Source organism: Oncorhynchus masou, chromosome 26 (assembly GCF_036934945.1).
Source record: "Oncorhynchus masou masou isolate Uvic2021 chromosome 26, UVic_Omas_1.1, whole genome shotgun sequence".
NCBI classification, from domain to species: Eukaryota; Metazoa; Chordata; class Actinopteri; order Salmoniformes; family Salmonidae; genus Oncorhynchus; species Oncorhynchus masou.
In genome coordinates this window covers 7,866,989-7,891,528 of record NC_088237.1, presented here as the reverse complement: position 1 = coordinate 7,891,528, position 24,540 = coordinate 7,866,989, and the positions used below count along the sequence as shown (strand labels likewise).

Below are 24,540 nucleotides of genomic sequence, written 5' to 3'. Positions count from 1 at the left end.
ACCTGACACTACTGGAGTCAGCCAGGCAGGGAGGGAGGCAGGGAGGAAGGGAGGGAGGTCAGTAAGAAATAAGAGTATCGGTGAGACTGAAAGAGGAAACGAGAAAGAAACGGAACGTTAGTGAAACAATTTACCGGAGTGTTCTGTCAGCTGTGTATTGTGACTAGTGACCAGCCTCTTAGCATCGCAGTGGCTCGGCTCAGGATACATAGTATAGCAGTGAAAGGAGCCAAGTGGGACAATGTAAGAGGATCACAATCTCATCCCATGATTATCATTCTGTACTGCAGTCTGCAGAGGTTGAAATGTAATCACAGCTCAGAAGCTACCAGAATAACACTGTTGTTGTTCTGAAACGGCCCCTTGTAAAGATGTGACAATATGATCCAGATCATCTCAAAGGTTTTGCAAAACCAGATTTTGAACAAATGGAAATTGTATTCTGGAATCTATTTGTCTGTCTGTGGATTAACAACAGGGGTAAACAAATGTGGTGATAATCATTATTGCCATCATGATACCAGTCATTAATGTGTTGTTTTTCAGAAGAGGAGTTGAGGAAGCTACGAGAGGAAACAAATGTGGAGAAGATAAAGGAAGAGCTGGAGAGGGAGAGAGGGAAGAGGCTCGACCTCGAACTGAGAATGAACGAGGTGCTAAAATCCAGGTCGGTGATGGAGAGAGCGAGGGGAACATAATGTGTGTCATCTCATTCTCTAAGTGTTGCTCACTTAGAGATGGTCACATCTGTCTCTGTCTGTGTGTCGGTCTCTCGTTGTGTCTGTCTGTCTGTCTTCTGTGTGTTGTTTTTGTCGGACTGTTTTTCTTTATCTTGGCAAGGTCGCAGTTGTAAATGAGAACTTGTTCTCTCCTGGCCGACCTGGTTAAATAAAACAACTCAAGGTGTGTGTGCTGCCTTCAGTGCTGCAACCCTGCCTACCCCAGTGAGTTGTCCTTCAGTGGGGTGGATGACCCTGCGCTCCAGCGGGTATAAATAGCTTGAAAACATGATTGGTGACATGCAAAACATGTTGGGACTACATAACAAATACCTAAAGATTGTTTTTGGGTTGAATGTTCCTTTAAGTAAAGCCTCGTGTTCACCCAGTCCGTTCAGAATGGATTTCAGTGGCATTTTAGCTCCTGTCAACAGGACCTTCCACCATGTGGAATGTCTCCTTGTCCTTACAGTAAGGTCTACAAGGGCATAGGGGGGCATGAGGATACACTATACATCAAATAACCAAAATTTAGAGGTGGCATAAATCCCATGAAGGGTGTACTTGAATGAGTCTTTGCAACACTATGTAAACAAACAATCTTTTTTTCTTTTTTTTTTCTCCTCCTGTTTTTCCTATACTTCTTTCTTCTAACAGGTTGGAAGACTCGCCGCCACAGCCTGCCCGTAAACCCCCGTCTCCAACGCCCGCTGCCAATGGCAAAGACACAGGTAAGCAAGGCAGAAAGTGGACTATGGTGTAACGCCTATGACCACTGATAGTAAACCCCAAAAACCGCCCCCTATCTGTACGGTTTATGGATTGAAGAGACCAGATTGATACTGCTCACACTGATCCCAGATCTGTAAAGATCTTTAAAATAAGATGCCGGTTTCAGAATTTAACGAGCCTTGGGTCAGAAGAAACCTTTGTCAGAAACAGCAGTAACTCCCATCTGTGAAATACAGGGCAGCCAGGGACTGTGGGAAGGCATTCAGGAGTCTGGTTGAAGCCAGTGATAGCCCGGTGGGGCTGTAGACCTGACGGGAAAAGAACAGGGGACCGACGTTTCCTTTGATTCTAAAGGGGGGGGGGGAATTCAGGATGCTGGAGAATCTATTTTCTCCATGGGGGATTTCACATATTGACAAACACACTCACAAAGGATCTTGAATCACTTGAGACAATGCAGAATACCTGTTTTTCATCAAAGTTAATTGTGTGTGTGTGTGTGTGTGTGTGTGTGTTCTCGTATCAAAACATATTTCTTCAAAAAGTATCCGTTTCCCCGTTAATTTTAAAACTCTCACCCAACCGTAAGGATGAGCAGCTTTAATAGCAGTGTTTAGTGCAGAACACATTCTGGGCGCGAAACATCCTGTTTACCAGATGTATATTTTAGTGTGTGTGGAGCACAGATTACTGGCAGGCTGCCTATCTGCCAGCAGGCTGGAAGCAAGACACTGTTTGTGTACGTAGGACGGAACAGTTTGAACTGTAGAAGCAAAAATCTTGATTCTTTTAGGGTTCCAGAACCAGTTTGTCGAGTAGCTTCAGGCGCTGGTGACACTGGCGAGGGTTTTATTTTAGGGTTCCTGATCACGGTTTTAGGGTTTCAGAACCAGTTTGTCAAGTAGCTTCAGGCGCTGGTGACACTGGTGAGGGTTTTATTGTAGGAAATGGGCTCGGTTTAATCTAGGCCAAACAGGCCCATGATGTTAGTTAGAGCAGCCTCGCCAAATGTAGAATGTGCGTACATGAATTTGTGTTTCTGTACGAGACACACAAGGAGCTCAGTGTGTAATTTAGGTTAATGGGTCTTTGGTATTAACTCTAAATGAAACCAGCGTCTTAACAGGGCGATCTACAGACCTGTATCTTCTTCTCTACCCGTCTTCATTTAATAAACGGCTTCAGGTAGTTTAGTTGCCCTTGGTCACAGAAACTCCAATCCGACAGGGAGGCAACTTCATTGTACTAATTATAAACCTGCGCTGCCTGTCTCTTCCTGTGTCTGTCTTGTCCTCGCTCTCCCTCGTTCCCTGTCTTTCCCTGTCTTTCTTCCTGTGTCTGTCTTGTCCTCGCTCTCCCTCGTTCCCTGTCTTTCAAATGTGCATTTTATTAATGTTCATTGACGAGATGAAAGACAAAAGGAACAGACAATCAGTCCTCTTCGTGTGCAGTAACGTGAAGCGCCTACTAACAAATAAAGAAGCCTATTGAGGCCGTGACCTTCAACTCTGCCCCCTCCAGACAAAGAGAAGCCGCCGCAGGGGGAGACCCTGTACTTGCGGGCGTGGAGGTGGCTCTATGACAGGTTGGGGGTCTACATCGAAGACTTCCGCTTCGTCCCGGAGGAGAACACTGTGGAGGCTGAGGAACCGCTAAGCGCTAAAAGGTGCGTCGTTGTGCTCATACGATGGGTTGTCAAAATCCTAGAAATACAATAGAATGAATGGGTCCACCCCATCATGGATTAGTGGTTTAAATTGGAATGTCTGTTCTTGTAAATGTATTTCTATGTACTAAAAGGTGAGTACTGAGCTAGGTGGTGAAAACGGCAGTCACATTGAGAGGCTGCGTTGTAGTAGTCTGTATCGGAACATGGTGACTTTGTTGCACCCCACATGGCCAGTACTCTACCACTCACAGAAACCGTAGTCTTTCACCCCAACCTTAACAGTAGTGATGTGAATCCTATACAGACACTCGATCTCTGGACCTTCTCCATATGTTGCACATCACTGAATAGTGTCTGTGCCCTCTGGTGGTGGCTTGACCACACTACCACACTCCCTGCAGCCATTGACTGAGGCTATAGACATTGCCCTCGGTCACTAATTTAGGATCAGTTTCACCATCCCCCAATTCTAACCTTAACCATTAGGGGGGTAAATTCCACACTGATCTTAGATCAGTGTCTAGATGCAACTCATACATCATGCTCCACTTTAAGCTAGCTGGGTTCAGTTTAGGACTTGGCTCATTTTGCTGCTCAGCACAGATCAGATTGTACAGGGTTTACTCATCCTTCAGGTCATTGGCTGCTGTGACCGAGGTAGGCGAGTACTGTAAACACACACATACATACATACATACATACATACATACATACATACATACATACATACATACATACATACATACATACGTTTTGAAGTGCACACGGATTGGATAAAAGTTGGCAGCAACAGGTAGAAAGCTCTAGAAATTAAGAATGTAGAATGTATTGTAGCAAACCTTTGTGGAGAGAACCTAGAGAAATAGATTGAGCTCTTCATTCTTTCCTCTCCTCCTCCTTGCCTCTGTGTGACTCATAAACAGAATGATCAGTGGGTTGAGGTGTCGGTACCTCCACAGGAACATTCTGCTCTTTTAGTAGATGTTTGAGGATTGTGCTCCCCCCACTGTGTGGTGTCTGTGTAAAGTGCACGCTAAAATTCCTGTCGTAACAGCTACAGTTTTGTACGTCCCTCTCTCCAGGCTAACAGAAAACATGAGGCGACTCAGTGAGTATTTATAGATGAATTCCCACTCAGAACAGTCATATACCTTCTGCCGTTGAGCTCCTGCTGTCAGATATTGCAATGTGACAAGTTGATTACTGATTTTGTATTTTCCCCAGAGCGAGGAGCCAGACCTGTCACTAACTTCATGAGGAACCTCTCCGCCTTATCCAACTGGCACTCCGTGTACACCTCAGCTATTTCCTTCATAGTGAGTACAACTGCTCCTATCGGTCTTTTTTTTTTTTTTTTTTTAAGAGAAATGCGAGTCATGTCCAAATCATCTAGAAGTAACTTCATTGTGCTGCACAATTCATTTGAGTATCTTTAGGATGATTTGGACATGAAGCCCCCAAAAATGCTAATATTGGTACCGTTGACTTGCATTGGAGTTGTGCCACAAATATAAAAAGTTGGCATCTGGTAACGGTGACGGAAAAACCAAACCAAAGCATGGGTCGCTGTCATACCATGTCCATAGACTGCTTACCGGGTAAGGAAACTAATATGTCACTGTAGGAGTTTGACTACTGGAAACCCTTCTCTCGACTTTGACACAATGCTATTCCATAGAGATGGACATCGACCAAATGTCTCTTCTGTTTGTCTCTTCAACTTCCTCTCATTCGATGTCCCAGATCTCCCACTATATTCAGTAGTGCTTGTCATTTGGAAGACTTGTATATTACATCTAGTGATTGCGAGAAATGGGATGCAGCCTAAGTGCTGGATGAAATGACGAATGCCATTTGTGTTTCCTCCGGTCTCAGATCTACATGAATGCTGCGTGGCATGGTTGGGCCATCCCCATGCTCCTCTTCTTGGCCATCCTGAGGCTCTCCTTGAATTACCTCATTGCTAAGTGAGACATGCATGCATACACACACACACACACACACACACATTGATATTACATTGTCATGTATTGATGACGCTGAGTGATCCAACTACACTGAACCAGAGTATGTGAGTGGAGCTCGAGCAGAGCGTGCCCAAATTCCCAAAGACTGGAGCGTCAGACTTCTCATCCACTCCAATTTTGTTCCGGTAGCACTCGCTTCGCGAGCTCGGGGCATGCCTGGCCCAGCATGCATCTGTAGTCTACTCGTGTGCTACCTCAGCTACACTGTCATGGAGTTCACTAAGTATTTTCATAAAGTGATAAAACACACAGGTGCTAAATCAAGGTGACTTATAAAGCTGAGGACCAAGAGAAGGGAGTGCAGTGATGAGGTGTCCACAACTAAGGTGGATATATAACGAAGTGTTGTTGTAGCAAAGTATTTATAACAAATCTAAATCGCTTAAACATTTCGTACATTTTTTGTTCTATACACTAGGCCATAATTGATTTTGTCCCAATAGGCCTGGCATATTCCCACGTTCAAGGAGCTTTCTGTTTTGATTGGGTTATTTAGCCTAAAAACCTTTTTAGACCTACATATTTTAAACAACTCTGCATCTCTGCACAGCCTGAAAAGATTCGCCAAAAGGGTGTTTATCATCCCTAGTGGCTCTGCAAGTGAGGGGATATTCTCTGCTCCTGGCCGGCTCTCCATGTACCATCACATAAGCCTGAAGCCCCAGACTGGCCAAACTCGGATTTCTAAAAATGTATTATAAAAATGAATTCAAAGGCACTTTTTATTTTTTTTTATTGAATTTAATACTTAGTATATCACAATTTATAGACTGTACAGATGTAACGCAACAAAATGCTGAGGGCTTTATGTCCCTACCAGCCTATTGTGTAGCACTCGCAAATGCTTCACAATGTATTTCTTTGTATTCTATAGCCTTGAAATAATACAGCCCTAAATAATGATTTTTCCTTCCTTTGGCTCCCTGTCTGGCTCCTGGCCTGTTTAGTGTTTATATACTGTTTAATGTGACATGAAGCCCAATTGAAATGGTTTGCTTCTTCTATTCACCTTTCTCATGTTTAAACAAATACTTTTCATTCAAATCCGTATGGTTTGGTTTCTTTCTTCTTTTTAGCTGAGCTGTAAGGAAAGGACATGGAACGGTGTGAATGCAAACATGCAACACTTTCAAAGATTTTACGGAGTTTACAGTTCTTCTCAGGAAATCAGCCAATCTAAATCAATTCAGCCCTAATCTATGGATTCACATGACTGGAAATGCAGATATGCCTCTGTTGGTCAGAGATGCGTGGATCAGAAAACCAGTCCGTATCTGGTGTGACCACCACTTGCCTCATTGTGGGTGACACAGCTCTGTCGCATAGAGTTGATCAGACTGACGATTGTGTAATGTTGTCCCACTCCTCTTCAATGGCTGTGCGAAGTTGCTGGATATTGTCGGGAACTTAGACACGCTGTCGTATACGTCGATCCAGAGCATCCCAAACGTGCTCAATGGGTAATATGTAAAATGCAATTGTGTTCGTTGTCCATAGCTTATACCATAACCCTACCGCCACCATGGCGCACTCAGTTCAATGTTGACATCAGCAAACCGCTCGTCAACATGCCGCAATACACGCTGTCTGCCCGGTACAGCTGAAACCGAGATTGATCCGTGAAGAGCACACTTCTCCAGCGTGCCAGTGGCCATTGAAGGTGGGAATTTGCCCACTTGGTTACGACGCCTAGGTCAAGAACCTGGTGAGGACGACGAGCATACAGATGAGCTTCCCTGAGAAGGTTTCTGACAGTTTGTGCAGAAAGTTAAGGTGCAAACCCAGTTTCATCAGCTGTTCGGTTGGCTGGTCTCAGACGATTCCGCAGGTGATGTGGAGGTCCTGGACTGGTGTGGTTACACGTGGTCTGCGGTTGTGAGGCCAGTTAGACGCACTACCAAATTCTCAAACAACATTTGAGGCGGCTTATGGTAGAGGAATTAATTTAATCTTATCTGGCAACAGGTTGGACATTCCTGCAGTCAGCTTGCCAATTGCACACTCGCTCTAAACTTGAGACATCTGAGGCATTGTGTTGTGTGACAAAACTGCACGTTTTTAGTGGCCTTTTATTGCCCCAGCACAAGTTGCACCTGTGTAATGATCACTCTGTTTAATCCGCTTCTTGATATGCCGACCTGTCAGGTACACTATTGGTCAAAAGTTTTAGAACACCTACTCATTCAAAGGTTTTTATTTTATTTTTAGTGAGGACATCAACACCATGTAGTAACCCAAAAAAGTGTTAAACAAATCCAAATATATTTTATATTTGAGATTCTTCAAATAGTCGCCACTTGCCTTGACAGCTTTTCTAACTGTCTTGAAGGAATTCCCACATATGCTGAGCACTTGTTGGCTGTTTTTCCTCCACTCTGCAGTCCAACCCAAACCATCTAATTTTGGTTGAGGTCTGGGGATTGTGGAGGCCAGGTCATCTGATGCAGCACTCCATCACTCTTCTTCTTGGTCAAATAGCCCTTCAACAGCCTGGAGGTGTGTTGGGTCATTGTCCTGTTGAAAAGAATGATGATAGTCTCACAAAGCACAAACCAGATGGGATGGCGTATCACTGCAGAATGCTGTATTAGCCATGCTGGTTAAGTGTGAATGACTCAAACGCATGAAGAAATTCCACAAATTAACTTTTAACAAGGTACACCTGTTAATTGAAATGCATTCCAGGTGACTACTTCATGAAGCTGGTTGAGAGAATGCCAAGGAGTGTGCAAAGCCGTCATCAAGACAAAGGGTGGCTATTTGAAGAATCTCAAATATAAAATATATTTAGATTTGTTTAGCACTTTTTGGTTACTACATGAATCCATATGTGTTATTTCATAGTTTTGATGTCTTCACTATTATTCTACAATGTAGAAAATAATTAAAATATAGAGAAACCCTTGAATGAGAAGGTGTTCTAAAACTTTTGACCGGTTGTGTAGATGGATTATTTTGGCAAAGGAGAAATGTTCACTAACAGGGACATAAAGAAGTAAGTGTGTGTGTGTGCACGTTATATTTTAGCTCATGAAACAAGGGACCAATACTTTTACATGTTGAGTTCATATTTACCAAGTTTTGATCAATATATTCATACTCCACTCTCTTAAATGTAATTACACTGTACCTACCTATTTAATGTGGTGCAGCTCATTTTCACAGAATCTATTTAGAGCAGGGATGGGCAGACCCTCGCATGCAGTCAGAACCGTCCCTAGTCTTTTTAGAGACCCTAAGCAAAACTTTGTTCCCTGCCACTTTGCGAAACAAAACATTTTAACGGCCCCCTCTCTAGACTGCAGGTAAAAAAAAAATGCAGATTTTAATTTTGAGTGAATGACTTAAAAATCAAAGGATAGCTGGCCGCTAGACTAATTTACCAATCTAAAAAATATTAGCTGACACGGGCAAATTACGTGACAGTCGTTGACTGACATAAGAGAAACTGCTTATGCACAACCAAAATGTGTGTGTTCTTTTATTTGAACTCTCAACAGTAAGATCATTTGAAATTGATCCGCAGGTGCGGGCTGCCAGTTGCCCGTCCTGCTTTTAGAGTTTGTTTGTTGTTGTTGACATTTTTATATCTTCCCTTTTTCCCCTTTTCAGAGGTTGGAGGATTCAGTGGAGCATTGTGCCGGACATTACGGATCCTATAGTAAGACGCCTCCCATTTCACATGACTTCCTCTTAGCTTCCTGATCCCACAGGAAGTGGCCTGTCGTATTTCCTGCCTATGGCATGAGCTGATTTTGTTTGGGTTTGTTTCGTGCAGGAACCGTCAAAGGATGATTTGACTGTGTCTGAAAAGTTCCAGTTAGTGCTTGATGTTGCACAAAAAGCCCAGGTACAGTAGTAGCCAGACCGACACACACAAGCACGCATAAATACGCACGTCATCACACACACACACACCACATTAAGACATTGTGTGTTTTGGGAAAGTCATTTTTCGGGGCTTTTTTTCACAGAACCTTTTTGGTAAGATGGCGGATGTTTTGGAGAAAATAAAAAAGTAAGTAAGAAATGGCTGTTTCATTGTCTTACCATTCTACGCTCTTTCCCTCTGATGTTGATCTGAATAGTTAATCAAAACGGTTTCTCTCTCGCCCTCGCTCTGTGTGTGTGTGCAGCCTATTCATGTGGGTGCAGCCTGAGATCACTCAGAAGCTCTACATCAGCCTGTGGGTTACCTTTCTCTCCTCCTGCATACTGCCCTATAAACTCGTGGGCTTCATGATTGGTGAGTACCAGCACACATAAACACACACACACACACAGACACGCTGCTGCAGCCACACACACACACACAGACACGCTGCTGCAGCCACACACACACACACACACACACACAGACACGCTGCTGCAGCCACACACACACACACACACACACACACAGACACGCTGCTGCAGCCACACACACACACACACACACACACACAGACACACACACACACAGACACGCTGCTGCAGCCACACACACACACACACACACACACACACACACACGCACTGAGTGAAATGCTATCGTTACGTAACATTCAATATAAAAACACCCCTTTGTTCTCTTCATTGCTGCTCAGGGGCATTGTGTCTCTTGGCACACTGAGATTCATTGTTTGTTCCTCTCTAAAGCAATTAGTCTTCTCCTGTGTGTTCCCTGTTGGTGCATGTTTAGTTTACAGCAGACACACGTTTTATGAAATGCATAAAACGTGTAAACAATAAAGTATACCAACATTTTTTTTTTGTGCAATCCATTGTGCTTAGCAACATTACTGTCAACTTTTTTCATTTTTTTTTTAATCTGAAGAGAATTGGCTTTTTAAAGTATTTTCTTTTTCTCTCAGGGCTGTATGCAGGGATCAAGTTCTTCATCATAGACTTCTTGTTTAAGAGCTGTCCCAAGCTGAGGGACAAATATGACACCCCTCACATCGACTGGAACAACCTACCAACTGATCCACAGTTGAAGGAGAGGACCAACGCTACAATGTCTCGACGGGTGAGGACACGCACTTATGAGTGCGTACACAGAAGCACATGTGCATATCCACACACGCACGCAACATATCCAGCATACAATAACACACACACACACTGTCATCTGACAAACCTTACTGTCATCTGACAACTTACTCTGGGCACGCACAAATAACTCTCCCCATAGAGAAAGGAACCAATTGTTTATCCAACCCAAACTTCCCGAACACTAGCCCTTATCCAAATGCTAAATAACTAAACCATAACCACATTACAAAAGTATCTACTACAACTCAAGCATATATTTTTGATAGAAAAATAACCACGATGAGCCTTAACCACTTTTTAAAAAATTGAGCCCTTTCAACAAACCTAATTTACCTCGACACTGCCACCTGAATGTCATGTTCTGTCGTGTGTGTGTGTGTGTCTGTATGTGACCGTGTGTTGAGTGTTTGCGATGTCTTATCTTGGTCTGTTTCCTCAGGCAGTTGGCCGTAATGTTATTGGTGCTAGATGGTCTTTTGCTTTAGTGACTGTCAACTATACGTTGTGTTTTGTTTCTCTCTCTCAGCTGTCTGGGTCTGAGAAGGTAGGGACTCTGGTGTGCCTCTGTCCCCTTACGTTACATAGTGCCTGTGTGTGCCACCAGCTAAAACATGTATAAGTGTGTGTGTGTGCGCGTGTGGTTCACGACAAAACCTCCCAGCATTTAACTGAGTGTTTGAATAAATGGATAAAAAAATGTCAATGTAAATATCCACTTTTAGTGGGCCATAATGGCATAATGTTGAACCCTTTACTTGAACCAATTCTGAATTGATTTGTGACATTTTGTTTTAATCCATTTTTTCCAGACATACTCTTGTAGTAACCAGGTTGTTCAGTGTGCTGCCACAAACCCAAAGCACCACTGTTAAAAGCAACTTCAATGTGACTAGAGTAGTAATACACTATAGTCCGGTTTACAGTAGCACCTTTAATTTCCCACATAGTTTACCTCTTGAACACAGAATTGCTATTCCTTCATATGGATGGTAAGATAACCAGGTAAGGTAAAACTTTCTAGTGATTCCAATTTAGTAGAACAATCACTCGATTTTAAAATCATTTTGCCAGGTAACCCTTGGAAAAACAGAGCTAACTAGTGTGTCTGAATTCCACAACTATGTAGCTAAGACTTATTCTACTGCTATTCTAAGACTTAATCTACTTCTATGTAACGTTACAAACAATCCCATCTATCGACTGTATAGTTAGGGGCCGGCCTGCCTGCCTGCAGCATGAGGGCGTATACTGTACTGTAGCTGTAAACGGCTTGGCCATTTATCTGCAGAGCTCCCTACTCTCACTCCCAGCATTACACTAACTAATCCACTACTATACCATTCTGTCTGTACTGTACACTGACTTCTGATCCCCCTCCCCCCCCCCTCTGCCTGACGTGTGCACTCGCTCACCCCCCTTCAGGGATTTACCCTTCACTAAAAGCATTGGATTGGTGGGGGTCAGTATGCATAGGCAAACAACAGGTGGGCAATGTTCCACCGTAAATCTATACATTGAGGGGTAGTGAACCAGTGCACACTTCAGGGCAGAAGTGTAGAGGATGGAATAGACGATTCAATAAGTTAAGTTTACATGGCGATGTCCTCACTTAGAAATGGAACTAACAAAGATGACTGATTTACCTACATGTACTGTAAGTGTACTGTGTCGATATGAGTGTGTCTGGGTGGGGGGGGGGGGACTGCTCTGCGCTTTGCACGAGAACCTCACCCTGAGGCTGATGTTAGATAAGACACAAGTTGTTTGCAAGGCTTTTGTTATGAGGAGCACATACTCCTACTGTGTACAGATGAATGGCCTCCATCTTATGTTTCCTATCTCTGTGAGAGGCTGTCTCCCAGTTTAGTCTCCGAGAGAATCCGTAGTGGAAGATGGCTACAGTAGTGCTCTGTAGTAAAATTATTCCTCTTCTTCCTCCTCCTCCTCCCCCACCTGCTCCCACACTCCTTCTTCTCATTTTCCTCCCTCTCTGTGTGTCTCCCCCCCCCCCCCCCTCCCACACCCCCTCTCTAGATTCAGCCTGTGGTGGCTAGAGGTAGCCTAGCAACCGTCCCGTGCGGTGTAAACCTGGATGCTGACAGCGCCAGGATTCATAGCACCAAGAAGGGAGCCTTTCATGAGATCTTCAACGTCTCAGAGAATGAGCGCCCTCTACCAGGTCAGAGGACTTACTGCATCTAAAATATTGAGTTTTTATTTTATTTTTCTTCCATTTAACTTTTTTGTTTGTTGTTAAAATACATTTGGGGAGCTGTCCAGCCGCTTGTGGAAGTAAATCAATATAAACAGTTTTTCTGTTTGTGTGTCTACAGTGTGTGAGAATGGGTGGCGGTGCTGCCTCATCAACAGAGACAGGAAGATGCCAACGGACTACATACGAAACGGCATGCTCTATGTTACAGAGAAGTAAGTAGACCTAACTCATCACGTACGGATTCTCTATGAGACTAAACTGGTAGACAGCCTCTCATAACAGTAGCTTTTCACCTCTAGTGGTCTGCTCATCCTTTTAGGTGTGCCATCTCTGATGTTGCTGTGTACAATATGCCACGGAATGTTGCCATTATGCTGCAGATTCTCGGCGCTAGATCCAAGAGTGGATGATTTGCGCTGACTCTCCTCTCCATCTTTGGTTCTCTCCTCCTCCTCTCTCACCATCTGTCTCTTTGTGTCTCAGTTATCTGTGCTTCGAGAGCTCCAGTTCCAAATCGGCCTCCTCCAAGAAGAATAAGGTCATTAAGCTGGCGGACATCACAGATATCCAGAAGGTGTCGATCTACACACTTGACTAATTCAATGTTTTTGTCATATCCTTTCTGTGATGTCACATCCTGATGTGCATCTTCCAGCAACTGATAGATTCCTTTTGAAATGAATGGATCATAGTTGTATTTATCTGATACCTTCTCTGGTCTCTGTTCCCAGTACAAAGTGCTGTCTGTCTTACCGGGGTCAGGAATGGGAATCTCCATCGCCACTCCCTCCACACAGAAGGTTTGGAAATAAAGACTCATTTGACCTTTTTACTATCCTTCACATATTTCTGAGTAAAATGAAATATGATTTGTGGATTTCTGTCTCCTCAGCCTCTGGTGTTCGGTGCCATGATCCATCGAGACGAGGCCTTCGAGGCGATTTTCACCCAGTACATGAAGATCACAACCACCTCCAGACAACCCTTGGGCAGCCCTGAGCTGTAACCCTGAGCTGTAACCCTGCTATCCCCGTGGAAAGAGGCCTGGGCTGGGGTCAGGGCTGGGCCACCTACCCCTGAACCCTCCCTGGCTGGAGAAAAGACAATTGGGGGAAGTGATTGGACACACCTCTTCTCCTCCCTCTCTTATTTACAGTGACTGGACAATCTTCTTTTATGACTGGGAGGTGTCTGGTGTGTGCGCTCGCCCCTCTGTCTGGTGTGTGCGCTCGCCCCTCTGTCTGGTGTGTGCGCTCGCCCTTCTGTCTGGTGTGTGTGAGCTCGCCCCTCTGTCTGGTGTGTGTGCGCTCGCCCCTCTGTCTGGTGTGTGTGCGCTCGCCCCTCTGTCTGGTGTGTGTGCGCTCGCCCCTCTGTCTGGTGTGTGTGCGCTCGCCCCTCTTTCTGGTGTGTGTGCGCTCGCCCTCTGTCTGGTGTGTGTGCGCTCGCCCCTCTGTCTGGTGTGTGTGCGCTCGCCCCTCTGTCTGGTGTGTGTGCGCTCGCCCCTCTGTCTGGTGTGTGTGCGCTCGCCCCTCTGTCTGGTGTGTGTGGAGGTGGGACTTATAGTCCAATAGGGATGGTGAACACATTCCAACACTGTACGAAGAAGGGGGGGGTCATTATTTTTAACACAGACTTCTCATCATAGGGGAAGGAGCTGGCTCTCCTGCCTGCCTGCCTGCCAGCTTTCATTTGCTTCAGAGAGATGTGTGTGCGAGCTGCCAAGACATCGTGCGTCTGCTCACCTGTCTTCTCTCTTTCTCGTGAAGTCTTGAGTCAGTGTTACTGTTACTGCTGGTCTTGCACGGAACCGTACGGTAGCGAGATGTTTGTGTGGAAGACACAAAGCTGTGAACATCGAGCTAGCACCGGAAACAACGTTCAACACGACAAGAAGCCTTTTCCATCCGTTTCCATCGCTGCTGTAGGTTTTCCTTAGAGACGCTCGCGCACATTTCAGCAACAAACCGTCTGCTTTCAGGTGTCTGTTTGCATATGACGGATGTGTTGTACGTTCAACCCTCACTACTGAACTGTACTGTGTGTCACGCACAGCGGCCATGATGTTCGCTGTGAAACGTTTTCAAACGCCTTTCTTTTGAATTCCGCTTATTTTTCTAATAACCAATTCGAATGATGAGGAACTGGACTTAGTTAAAGGCAGGTCCTGGATCTGTGGATTGTGTTATAAAAGTAAAGCACATGCCCTGTTAGAGTCATAGCAGACCTAAACCCTGAATAATGTGTCGAAACTGAAGGTACGTAGTTTAAATGTAACATTGCTGGTTCAGTGAACTACACTTGTGTGCTGAGTAACCCCGAGGCCTAAAAGATTAGTTAATGCCTTGGCTTTAGCCTAGTAGACTAACACATTCTTAAGGTGCGTACTGTAGGTCACATAAACATACTAATGATTTTGCATTGTCTCAAGGCCCAGTACCTGTTACTTCAGTATTTAGTGACATGTTTCGGTATAGTAATACTATGGTAGTTTTTAACGGTAATACCAACCTGTAGTATTAACACTGGAGTGGTCAGATGTGTACAATGTGCTGTCCTGTTCAGGCGTAAATTTCAACTTGGTTAACTTGACTAGTAACTAGTTAATTCGTCCAGGAGTTGTCAGTATTTCAATGCAAGTCGAGGCAGTCAACTGGCTTGGTTCCGTAGTATTCATTCACAGCAGGATGAAGTAGTTTGAACGGAATATTACAATGTCACTTTATCATTGTCACCGGTGTGGGTTTGAAAGCTGGTCTTTTATTTCTCAGATAGGTTTGATATGTAGAATTGTCATGAATGCCAAACCCAGTGGATGTGGACACCTTTCTGTGTTTTGTAAAATGGCTGGAAGAGTTATTGTGGACATCTGGGCATATTTCTGGTCTATCGTTTGCTTCAAATGAGAGAGTAGATTACACTATGCTCTCAGATCCTTTTTTTTTTTTTGCCTCTCAGCACAACAAGCTAGTCCCCTAAAAAGCATTCATCTTCCCACACTGTTAACAAGCCCGTATGAACTGTGTCAGTTATTGTCTTATGACTGGGTGTGAAATGTAATTTCTATAGATTGTCTAAGGAACTCATGCTGTTAGTGTGTTGATATGAATGATTGTCTGACTTCACGTTACTGTAGTCTTAATGCTTACCTGGAACCTTTTAGTCGAGTAGTAACCACGAACTTTTGAAATCAGGGTCTGTCCTAAAAGAAGCACACAGAATGTATTGTGTTACTGCTGTAAACTCCTAGTTTTTTATTTTTTGTTGTTGCCAAAACCTTGTTTGTTTTTTTTCTTCTTTTCACTGCTGCTTTTACTGCTGCCATGTTCTGCCAACACCTACATGTTTACTGAAGGTTGGGTTAAAAGACAGAGTTAATTTTTTTTTTTTTTTTCGGTTTGGAATGCCGGTTTGAGCTCCTTGCCCACAGGTGGAGTCATGAAGACTGGATAGATATCTTCCGCTTGCGTTTTTGAGTTGGTGTGTCAACTGTCAGCTTTTTAAAAACCTGCTCAGACTGGTCTCAGGACAACCTCTGCTGCTCAGCTTCATCCCAACGGCGAACGTGACCCTGATCTGTCTTTCTAATACTTTAATAGCTAAAGCTAAAGTTTAGCTGTTCTGTTGAGTTTGTTGTCATAGCATATACTGTGTACATGTACTGAGTAGCATGGTGATGGAAAAAGTCCAAGGAGTTGGATCCATGCATCTAGTGACAGACCTGGGACCAGGCTAACAGTAGGTAGACGGTGACAGCCGAGAACATTCTAGACAGATTATATACACACTGCAACAACAAAAATGTCAGTGATCGTTCATAGGGTAGTGCTGTGCGGTACATGGTACAATCATGATAAACGTTTAGCTGTTTTTGGATCACTCACAGGCCTTCCTTACAGGCAGCAGAGGTCGTCATGGTGACTCTGAGAGCTGCTGTTCACTGGTTTCTATTGGTCTCCTTCTGTGCGTCTCATTGTTAACCAAGTATTAGTTCTAACTAAATGTAAACGTTAGTCAATTACTTCATGATATTCCAGTACAGTTATATCACTGCGAAGTTCAATATACTGCAATCATCTGACAGTTGTGGGTAATTATGTCATCTGTGTGTCCGAGGACTAAAATGACGAAAGAGGAATTTATATACAATAACGTAATCCTTTGCGTTTTTAAAGAAGACTATGTCTATTGTAAAATATGTGATGTACATTTTTTTATTTAAATAAAATGAAGTATTTCCCATTCTCTGTATTGTAATCCTTTACTACACGGATCGATACTTATAAGAGTAATGTTAGTCATTCCAAATGAGCATGGAGGTACTTGTTGATTGAGGTCCGGAGACTGCAATTCCCACATTCGGCCACTTGATGTCACTACAGGACAGATGGATGGAGACCTGATAATGACCCTTACAGAAACTAGAGGGCAGGTGTTTCAAAGGCTGTGAAATCATGTAAAAAATAACTCACGATAGTGTTTCTCAACGTATTACCAGCTAAGTATATTGTAAAGACCTGTTCTGCATTTTATTTTGTGTAATAATGTGGTGGAGGGGAATATATGACTGCATTCACACAGTGGGGTGTTTCCTCTTTGCACTTGTTTTATATTATGGTAAGAAACGATTACGATTTCATGATTGGAATGATGCATACATTTTCACTTGATGCTCCTACCGAATTCTTATTCTTCGCAGTGAAAAAAAATCTCAAGTTAATTATAACTGCAAAAGCTTTTCACTGATTGAAAACTTCTACCCCCAACACAAAATCAACAATTTTGTAAAAGTATCCTCATATTGGTACTGTAGAGAATGACACCGAGCCCCAAATTTCTCATCTGAACACTTAATTTTTTTTTTTATATATAATATATTAAAGCACAGTGAGTTGATTTCCTGTTGGAAACACTGACATCGTCCCAGAGTTGATGGGTACGTGCTACACTACGAAGAGTTGAAGAGACGCAGCATCCGTCAAACACTTCTCTACTTTAGGCCTTTGGCAGGATGGGGAAGTTAGTTCAGAGAAACTATTTAACAAATGATACCCCTGAGTTGCCTGCCAGTTTGATGGAGCCGGTGTATTTTTAGGCCTTCTGATTGAAAGCGACATTGCCAAGATACCCCCTCCTGCTCTAGTTGACAGGGTAGTTTGTACACTTTGACAAAACAGTGACACTCTCGCCAATGGCTCAAATCTGACACACACACACACACCACAACTCTGGTGAGTGATGTCTCCCATCATCACCAGTGGGCTGAGGTGACCTCCCTAGCTCCATGGGAGGTGGAACGGTGGACATTTGGCTCTTTGTGAAGTGGACATTATTCACTGTGGTCACATCCCAAATGACACCCTATTCCCTATATAATGTACTACTTTTGACCTGGTCAAAAGTAGTGCACTATGTAGGGAATAGGGTGCCATTTGGGGTGCATTCTGTATACATGTTAAAACTATGTTCTCCCACAAGGATACCAACCATAGCCATTCCTCTCACTGTGCGGCCTGGCTGTCAACACTGCTAGGCTGAATACTGATTACTCAACGTTAGGTCTACGGTGCCAGTCTACCAAACGCTCAATAACTTTGCAATATGTAACTGTTACCAAGGTAATCGCAGCACAACAACACCGGTATAAGACCAACTTAATGTAGTGCGTGCTGCGTTTGTCTCGTGTACTTTTGGTCCTGTTCGCCTACTTCACCCATATTCCTATATATGCGGTTATAATAGCAACTAAGAATCCCAGAGGTTTTATTTGGCCCGCCATTGTACGTTCCTGTTACTTCACCCATGTAATATTCCTGTGGAGTTATGTGAGGGAACTGCTGATTTCCCATGCATCTATGATCTATGTTGTTTGAAACAAGATGGGTAGTGAGGGTTAAATCAGGATTGGTGGGTAACGGATTACATGTAACATGATTACAAAATAAATGAATTGTAATCAGATTACAGATACGGGGAGAGACTGTTACAGATGTCGAAGAGCCGGATGCCTGGCAAGACTGCTTCATCCGCCCTCCGTTCTACTGGAGAATAAAGTGGATGAGCTCCGTTCAAGACTATATTATCAACAGGACATTTAAAAACTGTAATATTCTATGTTTCACTGAGTCGTGGCTGAATAAGGACATGACTAATATACAGTTACCCAGGTTGTCCGTGCATCTGCAAGACAAGATCGGTGGGGTGTCTGTCAACAACAGCTGGTGCACAATCTCTAATATTAAGGAAGACTCAAGATGTTGCTTGCCTGAGGTAGAGTACTTCATGATAAGCTGTAGACCACACTATTTACCAAGAGAGTAAATCTGTATTCTTCATAGCTGTCTATTTACCACCACAACCCGATGTTGACACGAAGGCCGCACTCAATGGCTCATAAGCAAACAAGAAAATGCTCATCCAGAGGCAGCGCTCCTAGTGGCCGAGGACTTCAACGCAGGAAAACAGATCTGTTTTTACCAAATTTCACATGTGCAACTAAAGGGGGAAAAAAACTCTAGGTCACCTTTTAATCCTCACACAGAGATCCGTACAAAACTCTCCTCTCACCCTTATTTTGACAAAATGGACCATAACATTATCCTCTTGATTCCTGCTTACTGAACAAGCAAAAACCAGCTCAATACAGAAGTGATCCAACAAAGAAGGTGCTAAGCTACAAGACGGTTTTACTAGCGCAGACTGAAAAATGTTCAGGGATTCATCCGATGGCATTGAGGAGTATACCACATCAGTCACCAGCTTGACCGTACGGACATATCCCAACCAGAAGCCATGGATTACAGGCAACATCAGCATTGTGATGAAGCTAGAGCTGCCGCTTTCAAGGAGCGGGAGACTAATCTGGACGCTTATAAAAAAAGGGCTTTATTAGAGACAGAAATACTCCTCAGCACCCCGAAATGTGTGCACAACATTTTTGAGAAATAAGCTTTTGTGCATATGGAACATTTCTTGGATATTTTAATTCAGCTCATGAAACATGGGACCAACACTTTACATGTTGCATTTATATTTCTGTTCAATCCAAAGTTTTAAAACACCTGCTCATTCAAGGCTTTTTCTTGATATGTATATAACAGCACTTACAGTTGACCGGGGCAGCTCTAGCAGGGCATATATATACATATAAATAAATACAAAAGTAAAAATTAGAGGTGTATCAAATTGAGAAAACAGCCATGCAATCTCCATAGACAAACATTTGCAGTAGAATGGCCTTACTGAAGAGCTCAGTGACTTTCACCGTCATAGGATGCCTTTCCAACAAATTTCTGCCCTGCTAGAGCTGCCCCGGTCAACTGTAAGTGCTGTTATTGTGAAGTTGAAATGTCTATGAACAACAACGGCTCAGCCGTGAAGTGGTAGGCCACACAAGCCCACAGACTGAAGCACGTAGTGTGTAAAAATCGTCTGCCCTCGGTTGTAACACTCACTACCGTGTTCCAAACTGCCTCTGGAAGCAACGTCAACACAAGAACTGTTCATCGGGAGCTTCATGAAATGGGTTTCCATGGCTGGGCAGTCACACACAAGCCTAAGATCACAATGCGCAATGCCAAGCGTCGGCTGGAGTGGTGTAAAGCTCACCACCATTGGACTCTGGAGCAGTGGAAACGGATTCTCTGGAGTAATGAATCACTCTTCACCATCTGGCAATTCGACGAATGAATTTGGGTTTGGCAGATGCCAGGAGAACGCTTCTTGCCCGAATGCATAGTGCAAACTGTAAAGTTTGGTGGAGGAGGAATAATGGTCTGTGGCTGTTCATGGTTCGGGCTAGGCCCCATGTTCCGGTGAAGGGACATTTTAACACTGCAGCATACAATGACATTCTAGATGATTCTGTACTTCCAATTTTGTGGCAACAATTTGGGAAAGTCCCTTTCCTCTTATCAGCATGACAATGCCCTCGTCCACAAAGCGAGGTCCGTGCAGAACTGGTTTGTCAAGTGTGGAAGAACTTAACTGGCCTGCACAGATCCCTGACCTCGATCCCATCGAACACCTTTGGGATGAATTGAAACAGTCTGCGAGTCAGGCCTAATCGCCCAACATCAGTGCCAGACCTCACTAATGCTCTTATGGTTGAATGGAAGCACGTCCTCGCAGGAATGGTCCAACATATAGAAGAAAGCCTTCCCAGGGGAATGGAGGCTGTTATAGCAGCAAAGGGGGGGGGCCATTTTGGAATGAGATGTTCGACGAGCAGGTGTCCACATACTTTTGGTCATGTAATATATTATATATACACATTAAATACTGTATACAAAAAGTATATGTACAACAGAGATATACACACACACGTTCTCTCACTGGGTGAAAGCAGAAATTAAGGCAATATCCATCCTCCCCTGTCCAATCGCTCACACTCAGCTGCCAAACTCCGCGGAATGAGGGGAGGCTCGGTGGCTAGTGTTTTCCATTTTTTCCCCACAATACAGATTATTTGCTCAGAGCCTCGGAGAAAGCAATTACTGGTAGTGTTATGAATTGTTTACTGTTATGAACGGCAGGGCTATTGATCCAATGTCATTAGAGTGATTTGAGACAAGAGGTTATTTTCGATCTGTTTTGCTGAAGCGTTCCAATTTGAAGGTAATGAGCCGACATACGTGAATGCAGTCTCCACTAACTCGGGAACATTGACTTTAAATTTCAATCACGCTGTAATGCTGAACTTCCATGATACAGGTTGAATAGAGCCCAAGGTCTGCAGTAACATAATGGATAGGCTGTAGACTCATCTGGCAACCATTGAGCACGTTTTTGTTTAGTGTTGTTCAAGAGGGGGGAGGGGAGGGGGGGGGGGTGTTATTTGAAAACTTTACTGACGAAGAGAAGAGACAACAAAAACAACCCAAGTCATTTTATCACTCCGGTTGAATATATCTGAGAGGCCAAGACCCTTTCAGATATGTGTGGGGGAATTAGCGGTGTATCTCTGAGAAATGTTGAGCAAACATCTGTGATGTGTCCCCTCGTAAACTCAATCACCTGCTGTTCAAAACGCTCCATCTCGGGAGGGAGGGAGATCCATAATTAATGAAGGGCTTTTATGTGAGGGAGAAACACTAAATCCTCTGATAGGAAACTTCCTAGTCAAATATTAAATATTCATAAGAAGTCCGATAACTTGGACAGCGGGAGATTGAGGTAAGGAGGCTTTGATGATGAGGTATTAGGAAGTTTAGGGCTACATTCTAATCAGATCTATGCTAGCTGACATCCACATAGCGGTTGTTTTGGCAGTGTCAGAGGTGGAACTATGTTAGGCCCATTCACATTGTGACGAATGTATTATGACCTACGTCCTCTTCAGAGAGTCTTGTTCCGCTACTGCACGCAACAATTCCTGGCATAGGAAGACTGGGGACATTGTCATGAATATTCATGAATCTCGGCGAGTGATTGGTTGACCCTTCTTGAGTGCGCGACATCACACAGATGCTCTACAAAGCCTTCTGTTTCGCTAGCACGTACCGCCTGCATGAGCAGAGCACTGACCGAACAATCAGCTTTAGCTTGATCACCAAATTAATTGGAAAATAAATAAAAGCTTCACCAGCTAGCTACCAATCTATTTTAGATTCACTGTCCGATCATTCAAAAACCAGTGGTTTTTTTTTACGGTTGGTAATGTTATTGGTGCATTACCGGCACCTACTGTGCTGGAGTTTGGGCCAGAGACAGCACTAGCCACATCACTGGCAGTAGGAGGTGTTCCTAATGGTATTCCTAATGTTTGGTATACTCAGTGTACTAAGCTGGTTTTTCTATGCATCGGCAAGATCGAATGGCAGCATCAGGTAAAGCTGAAGGGGGTAGGTGTGTGCCTCTTTGTTAACAACAGCTGCAGCGCAATCTCTAATATTAAGGAAGTCTCAAGGTTCTGCTCGCCTGAGTTAAAATACCTCATGATAAGCAGTAGACAATACTATTTACCAAGAGAGTTTTCATCCATATTTTTCGTAGTTGTCTATTTACCACCAGAAACTGATGCTGGCACTAAAGTTGCACTCAACGAGCTGTATAGGGCCATAAGCAAACAAGAAGATGTTCATCTAGATGTGGCGCTCCTAGTGGCCGGTGATTTTAATGCAGGGAAACTGAAATCTGCCTTACCTAATTTCTACCAGTATCTCACCTGTGCAACTATTGGAGACACAAAACTCTAGATTACCTTTACTCCACACACAGAAATGCACACAAAGCTCTCCCTTGCCTTATGTAATACATGTATCACTACATGTAGCCACTTTAACTATGCCACTTTGTTTACATACTCATCTCATATGTATATACTGTACTCGATACCATCTACTGTATCTTGCCTATGCTGCTCTGCACCATCACTCATTCATATCTTTATGTACATATTCTTTATCCCCTTACACTGTGTATAAGAAATTAGTTTTGGAATTGTTAGTTAGATTACTTGTTGGCTATTACTGCATTGTCGGAACTGGAAGCACAAGCATTTCGCTACACTCGCATTAACATCTGCTAACCATGTGTATGTGACAAATAAAATTTGATTTGATTTGCCCTCAATTTGGCAAACCTGACCATAACTTTATCCTCCTGATTCTTGCTTATAAGAAAAACCTCAAAACAGGAAGTACCAGCGACGTGCTCAATATGGAAGCGGTCCAATGAAACGGATGCTAAGCTTCAGGACTGTTTTGCGAACACAGACTAGAATATGTTCCATGTTCCGCTCATCCAATGGCATTGAGGAGTTTACCTCATCAGTCACCGGCTTCATTAATAAGTGCATTGATGACGTCAATATTTGCACCCTTGGTAAATATGAGCAAAACGGGCTATGATAAAAAATGTCTTTGCTGTTATCCTCTTTGGTCTTTTGTTCAAAATATTCATAAAAATGCAACTTTTAATTAAAGTTATTTTATTTTTAAAAATAAAATGTAAAATACTTATTTTTCTCAGAAACATTTGTGCCAAAATGATTGGCACCCCTAGAAATTCTTATGAGTAAATCTGAGGTATATTCCCATTCATATTTTATATTTTTAAGTTCACCTGAGCGATTAGTAACACTTAAGTGGTAAGCCACGACCTGTTTCACTTGGGTATAAATATGAATTGACACACAGGACACACATCCATCACTATGGGAAAGACCCGAGAATACAGTAATGATGTGTGACAAAAGGTTGTTGAGATCCACAAATCAGGAAATGGCTATAAGAAAATATCTCAACGGTTGAAAATGCCCATTTCTAATATCAGGGAAAAAATGACCTGCAATGACCTCCAACAAGCCACCAAAAAGGCAAAGCTTCAATACAGGACTAAGATCAAATCCTACTACACCGGCTCTGACATTCGTCGTTTGTGGCAGGGCTTGCAAACTATCACAGATTACAAAGGGAAACTCAGCCACTAAATGCCCACTGACGCGAGCCTACCAGATGAGCTAAATGCCTTTTATGCTCATTTTGAGGCAAGCAACATTGAACCATGCATGATAGCACCAGCTGTTCCGGATGACTTTGTGATCACGCTCTCTGTAGCTGATGCGAGTAAGACCGTTAATAAACAGGTTAACGTTCACAAGGCCGCAGGGGCAGATGGTCCGCAGGACCAGGATGTATACTCCGAGCATGTGCTGACCAGCTGGCAAGTGTCTTCACTGACATTTTCATCCTTTCCCTGACCCAGTCTGTAATAGCTACATGTTTCAAGCGGACCCCATAGTCCTTGTGTTCAAGAACGCCAAGGTAACATGTCTAAATTACTATCATCCCATAACACTTGTCTTCTTTAGCCATGAAGTCCTTTGAAAGGCTGGTAATGGCTCACATCAAGACCATCATCCCAGACACCCGGGATCCACTCCTATTTTCATACCACCCCAACAGATCCACAGATTACACAATCTCTTTTGCACTCCACACTGCCCTCTCCAACTTGGACAAGAGGAACACCTATGTGAGAATGCTGTTTATTGACTACAGCTTAGCATTCAACACCCTAGTACTCTCAAAACTCATCACTAAGCTAAGAACTCTGGGACTGAACACCTCCCTCTGCAACTGGATCCTGAACTTCCTGGCGGGCTGCCCCCATGTGGTGAGCTAGGCACCAACACATCTGCCATGA

The 24,540-nt window shown here is 43.5% G+C and overlaps 1 protein-coding gene across 4 annotated transcripts in view; it reads left to right on the top strand.

The window, feature by feature from the left end:
* Positions 1–16,635, top strand: part of gramd4a (GRAM domain containing 4a) — a 70,325-nt gene extending 53,690 nt beyond the window's left edge. For all 4 annotated transcript variants that reach the window (XM_064938239.1, XM_064938238.1, XM_064938240.1 and 1 more), the window contains 16 exons: positions 547–667; positions 1,377–1,450; positions 2,973–3,117; positions 4,203–4,228; positions 4,345–4,436; positions 4,996–5,087; positions 8,760–8,808; positions 8,926–8,997; positions 9,122–9,165; positions 9,284–9,393; positions 10,001–10,155; positions 12,216–12,360; positions 12,515–12,608; positions 12,880–12,970; positions 13,128–13,196; positions 13,289–16,635. In XM_064938239.1, the coding sequence (XP_064794311.1) occupies positions 547–667; positions 1,377–1,450; positions 2,973–3,117; positions 4,203–4,228; positions 4,345–4,436; positions 4,996–5,087; positions 8,760–8,808; positions 8,926–8,997; positions 9,122–9,165; positions 9,284–9,393; positions 10,001–10,155; positions 12,216–12,360; positions 12,515–12,608; positions 12,880–12,970; positions 13,128–13,196; positions 13,289–13,402 (1,493 nt within the window). In that variant the 3' untranslated portion in view covers positions 13,403–16,635. The remainder of the gene's footprint in view (positions 1–546; positions 668–1,376; positions 1,451–2,972; positions 3,118–4,202; positions 4,229–4,344; positions 4,437–4,995; positions 5,088–8,759; positions 8,809–8,925; positions 8,998–9,121; positions 9,166–9,283; positions 9,394–10,000; positions 10,156–12,215; positions 12,361–12,514; positions 12,609–12,879; positions 12,971–13,127; positions 13,197–13,288) is intronic.
* The last annotated feature ends 7,905 nt before the right edge of the window (positions 16,636–24,540 follow it).